At 44.8% G+C, this 19591-nt stretch overlaps 1 protein-coding gene across 1 annotated transcript; it reads right to left on the minus strand.

Annotated features, from left to right (window-relative positions):
* Positions 1-1133: 1133 nt before the first annotated feature.
* Positions 1134-19516, minus strand: LYAR (Ly1 antibody reactive). The gene is made up of 9 exons (XM_027103364.1): positions 19372-19516; positions 14372-14547; positions 12870-12984; positions 9686-9793; positions 9486-9569; positions 5864-6290; positions 4898-4984; positions 1955-2040; positions 1134-1457 (listed from the first exon to the last, which is right to left on the minus strand). Exons 2-9 carry the CDS (start codon positions 14491-14493, stop codon positions 1323-1325), a joined length of 1164 nt encoding a protein of 387 aa, XP_026959165.1. The 5' UTR covers positions 14494-14547; positions 19372-19516; the 3' UTR covers positions 1134-1322.
* Between the last annotated feature and the right edge of the window lie 75 nt (positions 19517-19591).

A 19591-nucleotide genomic window follows, 5' to 3' on the forward strand; every position in this document is an offset into this window, starting at 1 on the left:
CACAACCCAAGAGGGACCTTTACTGTTCCACTGTCCAGATGAAAAGAGTGAGGTTCAGAGCAGTTAACTATGAAGGGACCAAGCCAGGGCCTGACTCCAGGCCTGATTCTAAAGCCTGGGTCCTCATTGCTCCCGACACAGTGCCACTGAATCCCGCCATGACACAGCAGCACATCCCCAAATCAGAACAGAACACAGTGCAGGAGGAAAGCTGGCTCGTCTGGGACTCAGAGGCTCACAGCGTATCTCCGTCTGCCCTGTTGCCCCCCTGCTCCTATTAATGCCCCCCCCAATCCTTTTAACACTCGTTCCATGCCCCATTCTTGCTTTCACCTGTAGTAAGAGGTATTAACGATGATAGTTAACACTGGTTAAAGGGGTGATTCTTACCACACACACCAGCTGTGAAGGGACTTGTGGGCAAAACCTACTCAAATATCAAAGAGTGGCCTGGCTCTCCTCCTGCACAATAAACTAGGATTTAGAGGACCAGTTCTGAAAGCATGTCAATCCAACTGGAGCACCGAATAATGGATTCAGTTTCCAACGAGCCGGTTCCCTATACCTGGTCACAGGCCACACCCCAAAATCTAGTCACCGACAAATCTGCCATCTGTGGCCAAAGATGGACTGGGCCAGAGTGGATGGGCCAAACTGTTACAGAGAAACCCCCTCTAAAGAGCAGAACTTCTGGCTGCGCAAGGATTATGACACACAAAAGACTGTTTCGACTGTTCCTGGATGAAATACTACAATTCACATGTACATTAAACCACGCAAAAAACTAACCCACAAAACCCTCTAATTGAAAATGTGTAGAAGTGATGTAGGTAAAACAACTGCTTTCTAGTCTGACCAAGTTATTTATTTTTGTTTTGTTTTGTTTTTTTGCGGTACGTGGGCCTCTCACCGTTGTGGCCTCTCCCGCTGCGGAGCACAGGCTCCGGACGCGCAGGCCCAGCGGCCACGGCTCACGGGCCCAGCCGCCCTGCGGCATGTGCGATCCTCCCGGACCGGGGCACGAACCCGCGTCCCCTGCATCGGCAGGCGGACACTCAACCACTGCGCCACCAGGGCAGCCCTCAAGTTATTTTTTGACCTGTCACATTTAAAAATATTTTCACTACCACAAATTTAGAACTTGGGACAAGAATATATTTTATTTTCTCATATAAGTTCTACCAAAAATATATTTTTTTCTTAACTTAAAAATACAGCTTTGGAAAGCAAAATTTGAGTTGTTATCATCATTACATGTTTTACAAACAGTTGTGAAAGGAGAAGATCAATGGAATGGATTCAATTTTTAAATATAAAAATGTTCATTTTAAAAGCTTGACCTTGTCCTTTAATAACTTCAAGGTGGGGTTCTTGCTGATTTTCTTGTTAAAGATGACCAGGAGTTCCTCTTCAGATTTGTGATGTTCATTTGTCACTGCATAATACTGAGCTAAAACCTTCACAAAGGAAAACAACTGTCAAATGGGTGTATTTGTCCTGAAAATTGACCTACAATGTTCTTTCTCTGACCCACAATAAGGCCGACAGTGACAAATGAAAGAACCCAGGTACCGGTTACACAAGGGTGTCCTGCTCGTGACAATTCATGTAGCTGTACACGTGTGAGCACTTGGCTGCATGTTTCAGACACTGATAAAAAGTTACAATGAGAAAAAACCATTGTTCTGCAATAATCAGAAGACAGCAACATACGTAGAGCAGTAATTTTCATATTTAATGTAGGCTCTGCTCTGGCTGAGGAAGTGTGGATGGGGTCTGGCTCCATCCCTTCCCCACAAGCCCTGAGGGGCTAAAAGGAGCAACTTGAAAGTCACTGAGACACACACATACACACGACAGTATTTCAGATTTAGAAAAACAGAACAAAACTGTACATTTTAAAATAAAGAACTGATTCTCCCCAGCTTATATATACCTGGTTCATACTTCATACCTTTTTCCTTAGCTTTTTGATTGTTATTTCGTTGTCTGGGGCCTGTTTCAGAACAGCTTTAATAGTTCCCTTCCAGTTGAATTTACCTACGATATAGAGAATTATATGTAAAACACTGTATTTTGTTGTACTACCAAAAGGGTTAAGAAACCATTTCTGCACCATCTATTTGCTGCTACCCAGGAATGAAGAAGCCCAGAACGGACAGGATGCCGCAGTACCGTGCTGCAGACACCTGACCTGTCCAATCACAGTGGCCAAGAAGCGCTGACTACCATCCACAGAACTCATTCTTAGAGTGAGCAGGTTAACTAAGTACCATTAAGTACCACCATCCTATAAATTCCTATAAAAAAGATAGGGCTTGTATCTAATGAACTTAAGATTTACTAAGGATCCACTAAGATCAAGGGGCTTTCTAAGCACAGTAAGCAAGGCAAAGATGAGCAAAAGGAGCTGAACCTTGAACCAGAGAGGACAGAGGACAGCCACAAATAATCACTGTCAGCAGGTTAGGACTCATCTCGGGAACCTCTGCTTCTGGGGAGATGAAGACATGTAGGCTGAAGATACATAATGCTAATGAAAGAAATCAAAGATTTAAATACACGGAAAGACATGCTATGTTCATGGCGCAGAAGACTCAACACAGTAAAGTGATCAATTCTCCCCAGATCAATATACAGGTGTAATGCAAATCCTATATAAATCACAGCAAGATTCTTTGCAGACATAGGCAAGATTATTCTAAATCTTCTAATTCTGAAAAAGAATAAAGCGAGAGGAATAAGCCTACCCAATTTCAAAACTTTGGCTATAACTACTCTAGTCAAGAATGTGTGGTGGAGGGACGGATACACAAACCAATGAGACAGAACCCAGAACAGAACTACACAAATATGCCCAACAGATATTTGACAAAGGTGCAAAAGCAATTCACTGAGGGAAAAGACAGCATTTTCAACAAATGGTGTGGACCAACTGGACGTTGATGAGCAAAGAAATGAACCTTGAACCAAGTCTCATACCTCATAAAAATTAACTCAAAGTGGATCATGGACTTGGGTGTAAAAAGCTAAAACTGTAAGACATTTCGGGAAAAAACAGAAAAAAAGTCTTTGGGATTTAGGGCTGGCAAAAAGAGTTCTTAGATGACATCAAAAGTATCATCTCTTAAAGGAAAAACTGACAAGTGAGGCTTCATCAAAATCAAAAACTTTTGCTCTACAAAAAGATACTGTTAAGAGGATAAAAGGACAAGCTACAGACTGAACAAAAACTTGCAAACCACATAGCTCACAAAGGACTAGTATTTAGAATACATAAAGAACTCTCAAATCTCAACAGTTAAAAAAGAAAATCAAACAATTCAATTAGAAAATGGGCAAAGAACGAGAACAGACAATTTAATGAAGAGATAGACAAACGGGAAATAAGTACATGAAAAGATATTCAACGTCATTAGGGATATACAAATTAAAACCACTGTGAGCTATTACCACATACCCATTGAAATGGCTAAAATAAAAAACAGTAACACCAAATGTTGGCCAGGGTGTGGGGAAACTGGACCCCTCACACATTGCTGGAGGGAATAGCAAACGGTACAGCCACTCTGAGAAAGTGGGCAGTTTCTTAAAAAACTAAACATGCAACTACCGTACTAGACAGCCATTGCACTCCTGAACATTTGTTCCAGAAAACATGACGCATGTCCACAGAAAAACCTGTACATGCACTTTATTCATAATAACCCTGAACTGGAAATAACCTAGATGTCTGTCAACAGATGAATGGATAACCAAATCGTGGTACAGTCACACCAGGCCACTGCTCACAATGAAGAGGAATGGATTACTGAGATGTGCAGCAACCTGGATGAATCTCCTGAGAACAACGCTGAGTGAAAAGAGCCGATCTCAAAAGGTTACAGACTAAATGACGCCATTTATGTCACATTCTGAAATTATAAAATTATAGAAATGGAGAGGTAAACGGAGAGGTAAATGGAGGTAAACGGACAGTGTTGACCTGTGGGGTAAAGGAGGGGGTGGGGCGAGAGGAAAGTGGGTGTGGCTATTAAGAGGGCAGCAGGAGGGTCCTCGTGGGGACGGGAATGTTTGTCTCTTGACTGTACGAGGTCAACGGCCCAGTGGCGTTCTGTCCTACAGTTGTGTGAGGGATCAGCCTCGGAGGAAATGGGGTAAAGGCTACAGAAGGACCCGTAAGTCTGTATTATTTCTTACAACTGCACATGAATCTACAATTATCTCAAAACTGAAAATTTAACTTAAAAAAAAAAAGAGAAGCTTCACATAATCAAAGTTACAAGCTAAGAAATCTAACCCAACTCGAGCAGTTACTGAAGTTCTGTGAATAAAGTCTTGATTCCCATCGAGTCCTCGGGCCTGTTCTTGACTGGCAGGACCCTAGGGAGTGCTCTAGGCCTGAGCAGTGGGAACAGCTCTGCGGAGGGGGCAGTGCTTAAGAGGAACCTTGGAGCTGACAAGTGCGCACTCTGGCTGAGGGACGGGGTGGCCGTGGGGCTCTGAGCGCGGGGACAGCAGGGACAGACCCAGAGACGGAAGGAGGAAAAGCCAAGCCCGGCTGGACCTCAGGGTACTTCTAGGAGAGGATGAGAGGCAGGGACAAGGAAGCAGGGAGAGCGAACAGGGCCTCAGAACCAGGGTTTATTTTAAGCTCCAAAGATAACACATGCTTCCAATCCAGACAGCTTTACATTCCATCCTCAAGGCTGGACAGACCCTGTACGACCAACTCACACGGCTCTTGCTCATTACTTAGCAGTCACACCCTAGAGAACGGATTTTGCTTCAAGTTCTTCCACGTGCCTCCGGAGGGCATGACCATCGGACGGGCCCAGCTCTCCTCCTCCTCCCCCAGCCTAAAGAGGGCAGAGCTTCCAAATGATGGCAGCCATACCTTTTGCAGAAGTCTCATGGTTTTCCGGTTCTCCGTCCTCAGAATGTTCCAGGAGCTTAATCTTTTTCTTCTTAGAATCTGCTTCAACTAAGTAATTAGAAAGATTTAAAAAAATATTTCGCATTTATACTAGCGGCTACCATTTAATGAGAAGCCTACATGGCCAGGCCCCTCACATCCATCACCCCGCTCATTCCCCAAGCACCCCAGCCCCGTGGGGTTTCTCCTCCAAGGCAGATGACAAAATGGGCAGTTGCGAGGTGATGGCATCTGCCCAGACTAAGCCCAGGACGGCTGATCCCAAACCTTATGCTCTTTGCCTTACGTGGTTCAAAATGCAAGGTCTAACAGATTTTAGACATCCCAAACTCACAGCTTAAAAAGTATTTAACAGGGGCTTCCCTGGTGGCGCAGTGGTTGAGAGTCCACCTGCCGATGCAGGCGACACGGGTTCGTGCCCCGGTCCAGGAAGATCCCACATGCCGCGGAGCGGCTGGGACCGTGAGCCGTGGCCGCTAAGCCTGCGCGTCCGGAGCCTGTGCTCCACAACGGGAGAGGCCACAACAGTGAGAGGCCCGCGTACCGCAAAACAAAAACAAAACCAAAAACAAAACAACAAAAAAAAGAATCCGCCTGCCAAAGCAGGGGACACGGGTTCGAGCCCTGGTCCGGGAAGATCCCACATGCCGTGGAGCAACTAAGCCCGTGCGTCACAACCACTGAGCCTGCGCGCCACAACTGCTGAAGCCCGAGCACCTAGAGCCCGTGCTCCACAACAAGAGAAGCCACCGCAGTGAGAAGCTCATGCACCACAACGAAGAGGAGCCCCCGCTCGCTGCAACTAGAGAAAGCCGGCACGCAGCAACGAAGACCCAACGCAGCCAAAGGTAAACAAAAATAAATAAATTTATAAAAAAAACAAAGCAAAACAAAAAACAAACCCTGGAGCATAAGCTAGCCACAAACCTTCCGAATGCTTCTGCTTTCTTTTCCCTAGACTGGTTTTTGTCTCCCCTTCCCGCTCCGCGCCTCTATCCACCGCCCCGTCCTGGGTGCACTCAGCCTTGCTCCTCTGGCTCTTCTTCCCTGCAGAGCTGGCGGCCTCGAAGACGGGCTCCCCTGCAGCCTCCTGCTCGGCCTCCTGTCCTGCTTTGCGCTTCTTAGGCTTCTGACTCTTTGAATTCTCTTGGTGGTTTTCTAATTTTAGTTCTTTCTTTTCCTTTTTTCTCTTCTTCTGCCGTTCTTCCTTCCTTTCTCTCTTATTCTTCTTCGTCTCTGCCGGCTCTTCCACGCTGTCATTTGCTTTGGAGGACGCGACCTTGGCGTTGTTCTCTGCACATGGTTTGGCTGCTTGCTCCAGCGGCTGCTGATCTTGCCCCTTACTGACTGGTTCCTTATTATTAAGCGAAACCAAGAAACACATGAATTCTCATTCCAGACACATATCATCTCATGTATCTACTGAATAAATTCTTCTAAGGAAATTTTTATTACTTACCATTTTACAACTGTGACCCCCCCCCCAAACAGTTAACATGTGGCAGTAAATATACAAAAATGGAAAAAACTACCCACAGCCCACATTCCTCTCTGCACTTAACATTTTCATTCCACTGGAAAAGTGAAGAATCCGTATGCCATGTAAAAGCCAGACCTTTAATTCTGGCTCGCTATTTGCCTTTTTGGTAGAAGATGAGCATGTAGGTGCGGCAGAAACCACCAGATTTATGCATCTGCAGACCTGGGTTCAAGTTCCAGCTCTGTTCATTACTAGCCAGGTAACTCAGGGCAAGTTATTTACCTGCTCCAAACCTATTTCCTCATCTGTGAAAAGAAAGCTAGTGATAGCTACCTGATACAGTTCATGTACAAATAAAAGGAGAAAAGCGACGCTCAATAAAGCAGGCAGATGTACGGGAAGAGTTTTGTAAACGACTGAGTACTAGACAGAGGTGTTGTTACCATCATCAGTGTTTAGATTGATGGTTACCCTTAGTGGACAGTCAGGGACACCTGGACAGAGTATAAAGTGGAGAGTAAGGAACCATGGAAACGTGAGCTGGAATAAGATAAACTTCCCATTTACTGCACCACCTTACTCAAACCAGCACACAGACTGTTTTAAAAAATGACTTCAGCAAAGCCAGCCCCATTGCCTGCTGTCGTCTGACTATAAATATGCTGCAGTCTCTAGGCCTGCCCTTTCTCAAGAGAAGATGTGGAGCAATTCACTGAACTGCTCAAGGAGCCCTGATGCATCTGGAGGGACAGGGCCAAGGTCAGTGCTGGTGGCTCCGGGGCTGCTGCAGGTGTGGTGGACAGTCCGAGGCCAGGGCCCACGTTCCATCTCTGTTAGTTAACGGCCAGGTGACTGGCACAAGTCACCGCAGTCCTTCTCCTTTGAGAGGCGAGGCCACAAGGGGGGAATGCTGCCCCCAACCTGGACCAAATGAAGGACTGGCTTTCACTGACAAACAAGAACTCTACTGAGCTCCCGCCTCAGGCAACCCTCAATGCCCAGCCCCGGGCTCAAAGAGTAGCATTTAGGATATTAATACTAAAGATTAAACTAAATAGTTGGAGTTTTCTCAGAAGTTCAGAGAAGTCAAGTCGTCCATGTACATGCGGGCGAGGCAGGGGATGAGTTCAGAAAGGATCTCAGGGAAGAGGGACACCCTGTCCTACAAGCTCCTTCCTAGGGTACAGTGTGTAGTGAGCATGATCACACCAGGGTCTGAGTGCCGCAGCCCTGAGACCGACCCGTTCAGCTAAGTCTCTAGCTGCTGCCTCGCCTCCACTTCCAAACCAATCCCCCAGCTGCTGGAAGAAGGTGGAGAGAGGGAGGGGAGAGAGCGAGGAAAGGAAGGAGGGAGGGAGACACACATTCACCCACCCAGCAGCTACTCAATAAATGAGTGAACAAATTCACTCCCCATCTACTTCCTATTTCATTCCAGGCTCTCCTCCAACGTGGTCCCCTCAGGGACGACTTCACCGACTCTCTCCTGACAGAGCACCCTCCTTTACTCTCTGCCCCGTCTCCTGCCTCCCATTGTTTCCTGGCCCATATCACCACCTGACACCATAGCATCAACCCTTATACGCAGCTGTCTGTCTGTCTCCCCCACTAGAATACAGCTCTGGAGGGCAGGACTTGGGCCTGAGGATGGCTGCATCCACAGTGACCAGGTGCGATGGACACCAGGGTACAGAGAGTGTTGCAACTGAGAAGAATATAAAGTCTCCAGCCCAACAGCTCCGGGGCCTCTGAACTGTTTGCACCACAATCTCTAGGCACATGCTGGGACATTTACTGCACAAAGGCAATGCAATAACAAGCCTCGTTTTACAGAGCTCAGAGTTTACCACGAGCTGCTTACTGGTTATTTTATTTAATTCTTAGTATGTTCACAGCTTTAAAAAGGAAAGTGGAAAACCCTTTTTTTTTGAACCCTGGAGTTAAACTAAGTAATTTTAAACTTTTGATTTTAGTTAAAATGTAAATAACCTTTAAAAAGCAGGTGCCACATAACTGCCAATTAAATGATTGGTTGTAAGGTTTCAAAGGCCTAGTTTGTATGTTTAGAGACAAATGCTAGATATACTGCCAAGAGAAAGTTTCATTTTTATCCCAATCTGTGGCCAAAACTATTCTCTCTACATAAAAAAGCAAATCAATTGCTGACAAGGTGACTAGAATAAAAGACCAGTCAGACCCCACTGTTTTTTTTGAAACACTAACAATATGTCTCCAGATGGGACTTAAGCTCCAAGTAGGAGCTAAGTGCAACTGAATTAATGAGAAAAATGTTTAACAATGTAACCAAGAATGTGCCTACAAGATATCAAAGTAAGACTCTCTGCATGTGTATTCCACGTCTGGGGCCTCTCTGATCAAACCATTTTGACTGAAGGTGGTTGACTCATTTACTCTCATGACTTCTCCGTCCAGCAGAAGGAAGGAGACCAGCACTTACCGAGTGCCCCCTACCTGCTGGGCATGAGCTGGGATGCCTGTATACCCTCATTTGCCTTCCGTGACCCCTCACCCCACACCTAAAAGAACACCTAGTCACCCTCTCTGTCCTCACCCTGTTTATTTTTCTTGGTGGCACTATCACACCTGAGATATTTTCTATTTTTTGTTTGGGGCCTGACACACATCAGGTACCCAGTAAGTACTGAGTATAAATACCCACTTTTATTTAAGATAAGGAAACTCAGGCTCAGAGAGGTTAAATAACATGCTCAAGATCAAACGCTTGGCAAACAGCACAGCAGGGATTCCAAACCAGCTCTGTCAGAAACCCGAAGGTCCTGTTCTTTCTAACACTTCCTGCTGCCTGATTTCTAAACGGATCAATTCATGTTAGCTGGTACCATTATCAAACATTGGGATTAAATACCTTTCTCTGCACAATAAGGAAATCTTCTCTGCAGTGCACTGTTTATTCCTTCCCATTAATGAAGGCACAGAGAGGCTCTCTGAAAAAGAAGGCTGCCTTGACCTCCAAAAATAAGACATTCCCGTTTCATTATTACCAATCATTTTTGCCACACTGCAAGTCTAGAGTGAGATCTGACTTACATTGCTGGAAGCTTCAGAAAAGATATTCCACACCTGCTCCAGGATGGATTCATTATGAACTTTTAAACTGTTCTTCATCCAATTCTGTATGAAAAAAAAAAGAAAAAACCTCACTTATCCCATATTTTGACAGGTATACATAAGCTGTCACCAATAGGCCCATATCCCTTCCATTCAAGGAAGTCATATCAAATACATACCTGAAATTTCGCCCTTTTCCTGGGAACGTTGTCAAAACCACTAATTTGCCCTAAAAGTTCCCTCACTTTGGGGCCGACATTGGGTCTTTTTATTAATTCATTAATTTTCTACAAAAAATGAAGATAAAACAAAAACAATAAATAATTGACAGATGAGTTTCATGAAAGTCAAACTCGTGGGTTCACACGTCACGTACAGATTTTGTATTAATGTCTATGTTTACAAATTCAACATAGTACTGAAAGTCCAGAGCAATTAGGCAAGAAATACAAAGCATCCACACTGGAAAGGAAGAAGTAAAATAATCTCTGTTCGCAGATAACATAGTCTTACACGGTGCAAACCCAAAAGATTCCACAAAAAGAATCTTCAGGGCCAATTAACAAGTTCAGCAGTCACAGGATACAAAATCAACACTCAGAAATCAAGTTGCATTTATATACACTAACAGTAAACAAATCGAAAAAGAAATTAAGAAAACAATTCCATTTATAATACCATCAAAACGAATAAAATGCTTAGGAACAAACTAAACCAACCAAGGGGCTGAAAGACATATACTGAAAACTACAAAACACTGCTGAGAGAAATTAAAGATACAGATAAATGGAAAGATATCCCATGTCCATGAATTGAAGACAATATTATTAAGATGTCAGTACTACCCAAAGAGAGCTACAGATTCAAATGTAATCCCTACCAAAAAATGAAAAAGCTCTGAAGATAGATGGTTGCACAACATTGTGCATGTACTTAGTTGTATATACTTTCAAATGGTAAACTATATGTCATGTATAATCTATCACAATTTTTAAAAACTGAAAGAAAAAAGTATAAACAAACCAAAAGTGATCAAAAGAATAAGACAAAAGTGGATATTCTAGGGACTAAATTTAAGATCAAGACAACAATATTAAAATCGAACAAACAAACATGACATAGCAAGAACAAGAGATGAAAAATAAATAAGTGATCTAGAGAAAGGGCTTATGGCAATCACAGTGAAGGCAGAGGAAAAAGGTAATTATTAAAGTTAGGGAGATGGCAATCCATAAGAAAGATGGTCACTTATGAGCCAACAAATAAAGACAAATAATGCAGCTAAACAGATATAGTGCAGGAAAGGGTCCCTGCATTAGGGAAGAACTGCAGCTATATATAAACAGACCAGAAAAAAACTGATACAGGATACAAAGAGGATAAGGCACCCAGGCAGAAAAACAAATCAAGAAAGCATGAACGAGGAAGAAGTCAGGCTAGCTCAGCACAGGCCAGAGCCGCGTGCTGAACCAGAGGAGAAGCGCACCAGCGACCGAGTTTGGAGGAAAACACTGAGATCCATGCCAAACAGGGTATTTCTCCCTGACCCACTATCCACTCTCTGTGTGTAAGCACAGAGACATTGGGAAGGATGCTTGGTGAACATTAACACTGATGGGATTCCAAAATTCAATCTTTAAAAATGGAGAATTTAAGGATTTAAGGAACAGAATAAATACCCAAATCCATGTCTGTTGGACAGGTCGCAGCAGGACCCGTGCACTCTCCCAGCAGACCACATTCGGTCTCAGGTGTCTGCTAACGATGCCAGCTAGCGAGCTAGAGAGGACTTGGATGGGGAGCGGACCGGTGCACCAGGACAGAATCCGGAACAAAGTCCTCGGATCTCTAATACAGTGGCACGGCTGCTGAAGCCTGACAGTTTAGAACAAGGGTGGGCAAACCTTTTCTGAAAAGATTTGAGGCTTTGCAGACCATTTAGTTTCTGTCCTAACTACTCAGTGCAGTCCTTGTAGCACTAAAGCAACCATAGACAACGTGTAAACAAATGGGTATGGCTGGGTGTCAATAAAACTTTACAAAGAGGCAGTGGGCCGGATCTGACCTGTGGGCTGTACTTTGCTGACCTCTGCTCTAGAGGATTTCATTCAAGATGTGATGTCAACAGACACAGAACTCACACACCAGGTACCTCCAGCTCAGGGGCCTAGGAATGTTATCCGGTACTCAGGGAGAGCAGACATAGGGTCCCAAAGTATGGCTGATGGCCACCGGCCCAAATATCTCAGTTAAGACAAGGGGTCTCACTAGCTTCTCAATCTGCACTGGCAGACTTTGTTAGTCCTTCGTGAACCGATTTTCCCTCCCAGGAGTTTTCTAACTCAATAAGCTAGTCAATATCAGAAAATTCACATTTAAACTCTGTCATCAAAGAGAGTAACTATTTATTTGATTTCCAGGAAAATACAGAGTTTCCACACAGATGACATGTCTTTTCATTCTCCTACCTTCCTTTCTGAATCTCTCCTCCTGCTACTCTTCTGTAAATGGTGAATAACATACTGGAAGCTATACCTCAGTAAACTAGGGATTTCGCTGCTTTTGCCACTTTTATAATGTATGCTTTCATTCTATTTTAGAAGTAGAAAATTCCTCACATTTATGAAAATGTCTCTGTTTTGCCCGACTCTGATGACAGACACCACAGCTTAACATAGTTTGAGTTATAAAAGATGCATCTTCACTAGATGCAGATACAGATTAGAAAGGTTCCGTTCGGTTTCGTAGCCAAGGGAAAGTCAGTGAGAATTTGGAAATATTTTTGCAAGAAATCTGCAAAACGTGTAGATTAAAGACAAAATACACTGCAGTTGCACTGAAAGAGAAATAAAGAGCTCTATCCGAAGACGTGATGTTTCTGGGTCTTGCCTGCACGGATGATAACATTTATTCTTGGTTTCTTAGGTGTCCCAAGAAACTAGAAGATGTCAGATGAAGCTTTTTGATGAATTAGATCTTACAGGGCTTCCCTGGTGGCGCAGTGGTTAAGAATCCGCCTGCCAATGCAGAGGACACGGGTTCGAGCCCTGGTCCGGGAAGATCCCACATGCCGCAGAGCAACTAAGCCCATGCGCTACAACTACTGAGCCCGCGCACCTAGAGCCCGTGCTCCGCAACAACAGAAGCCACCGCAATGAGAAGCCTGCACACCGCAATGAAGAGTAGCCCCCGCTCTCCGCAACTAGAAGAAGCCCGCGTGCAGCAACAAAGACCCAATGCAGCCAAAAATAAATAAAAATAAAAACAAATTAAAAAAAAACAAAGCAGTTGAAGTCTTTAAGAAAAAAAGAGATACAGTCCAAGTAAAATAATAATAAAAAGAAAAGAAAAGGAAGACCTTACCTGAATCCATGCCTGCTGTTTAACATCACCTTTGTGGGTTTTACCTTCATACCCTTTGCCACCATACTTCTGATTTTCGCTTATGCATTTCACATGGTTTTTATAGTCGTCACCCCTTAAAGTGAGAAAGTTCCACCGTTAGATTGATTCTCAAATTGGAGTCTCTGTCTAAAGCTAGCACGCTGCCCCAGCCTTCTGCCATCCACACTTACATTCACATCTGTGCTCTGTACAGCCATCTCACCTCTTTCACTTACTATACTGGTAACCTCCTGGTCACATCACATTTTCCTTCTTCCCAACTGTTCAAAACCCACCACCAAACTTTCCACCCATTTTTATATACAAATGTCTTAAAATCAAATTGATAGGCAGCATTTTTTTTTTTTAGTCACATGTGAATATATACTAAATAAAAAAGGAAAGAACTCTCTACAACAGGGTGGCTTTATCTTAAATTACAAAACCTGTAGGACTTCCTGGTAATATAGTAGGCAATCAATAATCAGTTGTAGACTAAGTTAAAAGGTGGTGTAAAATGGTGGTATCAGGTCACAAAAAAGATCTAGGAGTCTTGGAAAAAAAGGAAACTTGATTCTGTCTCAAACGATCTTTCTAAAGCTCTATGGGGTCCTCAGGGAAATGTGGGAGCAAGGTTGAGGGCAAAGTCCCCTAAGGAGAAACCACCCAATTTTCACCTGTTCTATATATCCCTCCTCCTAGGATTAGGTATGAACGAAGACTTTAGCAGTTTCCAAACTTTTTTTTTTCTTTTTTTAAATATCACTGCTTTAGAAAGAAATTAAAAGGGACTGTCAGCAAGTATCCCCCAAATGCCATAGAGGCCATTAGGACGGATGCACCAAAAATGACCTTTTTACCTGAACCCTCTGAAGCTGAAGGGAATCGGTATGAGGCTGAGGTTGGCCAACTACAAATGACCCTCCCGAAGAAATAGTGGACGAGCAAGATCCATCCTGCCCCTCCCCTCAGTCCTCCCCTTTCCAGAGACCCTCTCAGTGGAAGCACCTGACACACGGGGGGCCAGGAGCTTCACTGCCACCATCACCGCCGAGGGAGGGCCGAGGGAGGGCCGAGCCTCTTCTCCCAGATAGCTCCTCCACTGTGAATTAATAAATTCATTTTCCGGTCTATAAATCCATTTCTTCACTGTGATCAGCACACCACACCCCTGAAACCCTACTCCACGTGGTCACCTCCCTGGGTCTGGTAACGGTGCCAAGGACACAACAGCAAGTGTCACAGACTGATCAGATTATGACCGAACCCATAATTCCCTTTCCCTGAGTCTTCTCTTTACATCACCCTTAAAAGGCAAATGGTCTTATAAGGCACTTTTAATTTTTTTTCTTAATTTCTTTTCTCAAATTTGCCTCTTGCTTATTCTTTTTTTTTTTTTTTTTTACTGCTTTGTGGGACCAGGGGTTCCATAATTGGTCTGGACCTTTACTATGGATCTACCTGAATTCTGTGGAACTTACCAGAAGTCTTTACCGCAGTCAATGCAGGAAAGACATTCACAGTTTCGGCAAAGAGCCACATGCTTTTCTACTTGTATTTTCTTCACTGATTCACCACATGCATTGCATGTAAAAAATACCATTTTTAGCTAAATGATTAAATATTTTTTTATCCAAGACAGGTTTTAAGTCTTATCCTAAAAGAAAAATCAAAAAGGAAAAAAGATAATTATCATTGTAGTCTGAAACTGCTTTTCCAAATATATGATTCAGACAGCTAGCTTTTCACATGAAAACAACACAACAGAATCAAAGCTGATTAGCAATCTACATAAACCTCTACCACCACATAAGTAAAATTATAATCAACAATAATATGGCTAACTTTTGTTGAGTGCTTACCATGTGCTGGGCTCTATTCTAACAGCTTTAAGCTAACGAACTTATTTAATCCTCACAGCAACCCTATGAGGTAAGGACTATTACTGTTCACAATTTACACGAGGTATTGGGACTCAGAGAGATTAAGTAATTTGCCCAAGGTCACACAGTAGCGGAACCAGGATTTAAGCTTCACAGGCTGTCTCTAGAGATGAAGAGTTTTGGGGGCGTTAAATGAAATATCCTACCTTTCCCAATAACTTAAAGTGCATACATGCGTTCTCTTTCTCTCTAATGCCTCTAGGTATGCGCTGCAAATTATTTCAAGTCCCCAAATACAATAAGAACACAGCAAAAGGGGAACCGAGGAAGGTTTGGAAAGTGGAGAAGAGGCCTAAAAATAATTTCTATAAGCACAAAAAGCACTCCTATAGGCATAACGATGTACCCACCAGATGTTAAAAATGAGGATGTGCCTCTCAGTTTTAATGGACAGGAGTAGGTGTGGCTCCCTGTCAGATCAATAAGAAAGAAACGGGACCATATTCAGGTGTCCCAATGCTGGGTGCTGCATTACTGGAGGGTGTTCCCAAACCCAAGTGTCCCGAGCACTGCCCCATGATCAAGTGGGTCCACACCTACACATAACTACCATTTAAAAAGTTCACGGAGATGCTATTGTGCTTAACAAAACATGAATTCACCTAAAAGTGTGACAGAAGTCATAGTAACTTTCCAGGGTTATATAATTTTTTATCACTAGATTCTAAGAGTGTTGTCATTTTACATTATAAATAAGTTTCACATTATAAATAAGTTTCACAGCAAAAATATTGAGAACAATTGTTTAACCCAGCACTTTCTTCCTCATGGTGAAGGTAAGGATCAAGTAAACTGATACAATTTGTTTCCAGATAAGACTTCATTTGAGAATCCTTCAGCACAAATGAGTGACTCCTGGGTCGTGGAAAATTCTCATGTATGAAATCACTGTCTCTCCTCCACTCCCACGTTCTGAGTCACTGCTGGAGAGGACATACCTAAGCAAGGATCAGGGCTATTCCCATCCATTCAACCCTGAATGGAAATGTACATCCTGGCTGCAACTCCAGGGTTTACAGAGGCCCAGCTGATCTCTCTTGGGGGTCTCTTGCCCCACCGAGCACTGCTGGATGTCAGTTTGCCTGATGTGCTACACACAAAACGCGGGTCCCTGACCCCAGGACCCCTTCCTCAGCTCACCATCAGGGTTACATGTGGTCAGCTACAGCCTAGCAGAGAATCCAGAGGAAAACAAACCTGACTGTTCTGGGATGCGCACCAACAAAGACCATCTTCTCACCTGGTTATGGTAAAGATGTGAAACAGTCACAAGTCCTGGGGGGCTGGCATCACTTGGACTATGACCTATTCCCCCAAAGCCAGCATTCTGTACCCAGCAGAAGGATGATAGATTACTGGCAGGCAACAGAGAAGCCACCCTGCCTCACAAGGAGAACAAGGCCAGAACAAAAGCCCACACCACACTGTCAAATAAACAGTCTCTAGCGGCACTTTGGTCTAAGAATGACAGTAAACCATTAATTAAGCACCCAGAAATGGACTGTCATTGTACACACAAGGTAGAAGCAGCTGCGATGAGCCAAATTACCTGCTGGAAAATTTAAAAGTACTTTCATAAGGAGATTCAACCATGAAAAAAGTACCCCCTCAAACTGAAGCTATGGACTGGAGCTTTCCAACCTTCATTTTTGAGGTCTATTCTGTATCTTAATCAAGGGGGAGAGGGGAGGGGAGGAGGCTTAGGCAAGCTTTGAGATCCAGTTGGGTGGTGCAGGCTGCAGTGGAAGGTCAGGAATTAAAGGCCTGAAGAGGACCGCTGGAGACAAAATTTATCAACTCAAAGCCAGTGATGTTGACAAAAAAGATAATCGGAATATCTGTGTAAAACATGTTTTTACCTCTGGGGATTAACCATACACAGTGTAAACATCAGTTCAGGCGAGGATTAGAACTTGGTCACGTGTCCGTCAGAAAAATACCCCTCCAAACGTTTTCATTTGGTTTTTCGTGGCATATGTTTACATTTAGAAATCTGTTGCGATTCTTTAAAAGGTAGAATGGGTAGCTTGCACAGTAAGCCAGAACTCAGTCTCACAGTGCCTCTGGATTTTTAGAGCCATCACTGCATTTTTAGAGTTGATGAGCAATGGGGGCAGTGTGGCCACCTGCTTGCTAAGGAGGTAAGGTCTGTAAGGAGCTTACCCCTTTCTTTTATGCAGTAAACACTTGCCTGTGTGCCTGTGTGGGGAGAGGAGGGAGGGGCTGCAAAACAGCAAGCCCAAAACCACCCTAACTGCACAGCCTGCCTGGCAAGCCTGAGCGCAGGGCTGACAATTTCAGAAGTGCAAACGCTACAAACTTACAAGAAGACACCCTGTGAAAATTCAGCTCCTCTAATTGAAGATAGCACTGCACTTCCTGAAACAAAAGACTCAACTCATTCAAACTTCACAAGACTAAATAAATGTGGAAGAAATTTAAATAATTAAACTTTCAAATGATGTTTTTGGTAAATTTGTAACATTTGTAGCTCAGAGGTTAGAAAAGCTAAAAACATGCTGCATTAAGACTTTTAGGACACCTGTCTACTGGGTTCAGGTGCCATATATGTCATGACCGTCCATTTAAAGGAAATCTAAGTCTTTAGCCTAAAGCCAGGCCACACTGGGCAAGGAGACCACCCTTGTCACAGCAGAGTATGATGGGTATTGGACAGTAGCGCTGAGTTGATGGGCAACAGACAGCATCAGTATGGGGCCGGGAACTTGTGAAGCAATCCGGGCACCTCAGTCTCCTCTTATCAAGACGGTGGCCGAGTTCTGTTGACCTGGGCCTGGAGTCAGGGCCAGAGGATCTGAGCTGGAGCCCGCATCTGCCAAGTGAAAACTAAATGACCTCGAGGTACCTAAACTTCGCAGATTCCGTTTATCTGTAAAATGGGTCTATTATCTATCGTAGAGCACTGTGTGGAAAGTTAAACAAGATCCCAGATGTCAGTGATGGATCCTTACCCAATGGTAGAATTTCTTGTGATCTATTAATCTGCACGTCAGTGACATGGCTCCCAGTCCCCTCCAAACACATGCTTCTTTAAATGTGACCCTCAGTCCATCCATCCATCTTCATAAACTCTCTCTAGTCTCCTATGGCTCCCCACCCCATGGGTGCCCACGCTACTGCCCTGTTCCCTGATGACATGAACTCAGGTTTGTTCTGGGATTGTATTTGGGGTGATTTTTTACCTTCCTCCCTACACATTTTTGTATTGTTTATTAAAAAAAAAACAACTATGCTTAAAACGTTCCTTCGCATACACACACAGACCTAAACCCCATTGCCACCATCACACACCGAAACAGCCCACCTGAGGGGCCAAGCTGTCAACAGCCCCCAGTGAGCTGTGGCCTTGAGCACTCAACCCTCAGAACTTAAATTCTCCCATCTGTGAAACAATGCGTCTGGTCATCTAGGCCAGCCCTGAGCCCCTTGGGGGGTGGCGGGGAGGAGGGAGAATTCCAAGAAACGAAGGGTATGGTGAAAGGGAAGGACAGACAAGTACAAACTGTCCACCATCACACCTAAACCTCTGAATGTGGGGTGATGAGGGTCTGGATGTGCACTCAGGGAGGACCTCTCCCTTGCTCTGCAAAAACTCTAGTTGGCAGGTACACCCATCTCCACTGGACAGATGAGCCAGCTGAGGCTGGGAGAAGCTGAGCCGTGTCTCTCTGCCTCCCAGTTCCAGTCTCACACCCTCCCCACACACTACATCACCAGCACGGGTTTAAACACTGGTGTAATAACTATCTGTGCAAGCCTACCTGTCAGGCACTATGCTAGGCACTGGTGGGGAAGGCTGGGGCCGCTCTTTGAATAAGTCCCAGATGGGCCCTCTGCAGGAAAGGCAGCCTTGTACGCACTCACACCCCACTTCATGCCCCTAATCTCTCCTCAGAGGCAGGGGCTGCAGAAAATCCTGACATTTATTGAGCATCTACTATGTGCCAAGCCCTATCATAGGCGGTTAACACGTTTGGGCTCATGTAATCCTTACAAGAATTCTCTGAGTTAGATTCTGTATTATTCCCTTTTGACAGACCAGGCACGAAGTGGTTCAGTAACCTGCAGCAGGTCACACGTACAGTTAGTGGCAAACCTGGATTCACACGCAGCTATTCTGGCCCTAAGTCCCGGGCTCTCAACCACTATGCCCTAAGGCCTCCTCCTTTGGGACCCAGCTCCCCAAGACTCAAAGAAGGCAAGCGCCTCGTCCCCAACATGCCTTGTAGCCCAGTCCAGCGGTGACCAACCATCCTGGCTGCAAACCCCACTGTGGGTTCAAGGCACGGGGGCCTTTCCATTTTAAAACCCGGAGAGATTGGTCATCCCAAGTCCGGAACTCCTTCCACTTCCCCAGAGTACGAATGGGACCTGAATGCATTTCCTCCTTCCATGCGTATACGCCAAAGGAGAGACTCTCTAACGGTGGAAACGCAGGCATCGGCCACAGCGCGTCCCCCGCCCCACTCTCTGAGCCCCAGCCTCCTAGGTCAGACCTCTGGGCCACCGCCCCTCACCTCTGAGCCAGCGCCCGCCAAAGGTTTCAACCAGCCGCGAGAGCACGTGGAATCGCCACCGCCCGCCCAGCGGAGCCGTCACCTCCCTCCAGAGATTCCCCCAGCAAAACTCGCTTCTGCGCCTTCCCGCGCGCCTGCGCGCCGCGGCCACACCTCCTGGCGGAAGTGACGCAACCGGAAGCCGGAGGCGGATCGTGCTGGACGAGGGGGCGTTGTCTGG

This window comes from Aethalodelphis obliquidens, unplaced genomic scaffold, assembly GCF_003676395.1.
Source record: "Aethalodelphis obliquidens isolate GAN/ISIS:26980383/991018 unplaced genomic scaffold, ASM367639v1 scaffold6, whole genome shotgun sequence".
NCBI classification, from domain to species: domain Eukaryota; kingdom Metazoa; phylum Chordata; class Mammalia; order Artiodactyla; family Delphinidae; genus Aethalodelphis; species Aethalodelphis obliquidens.

Excerpts from the sequence above, each read along its gene's own strand:
- LYAR (XM_027103364.1), bottom strand. The coding sequence starts at position 14,493 with ATGGTATTTTTTACATGCAATGCATGTGGTGAATCAGTGAAGAAAATA. Across the intron at positions 9,794-12,869 it reads AACAGCAGGCATGGATTCAG|AAAATTAATGAATTAATAAA; the intron begins GTAAGGTCTTCC and ends CATTTTTTGTAG. Across the intron at positions 4,985-5,863 it reads AAAGCAGAAGCATTCGGAAG|TTGAAGCAGATTCTAAGAAG; the intron begins GTTTGTGGCTAG and ends CTAATTACTTAG.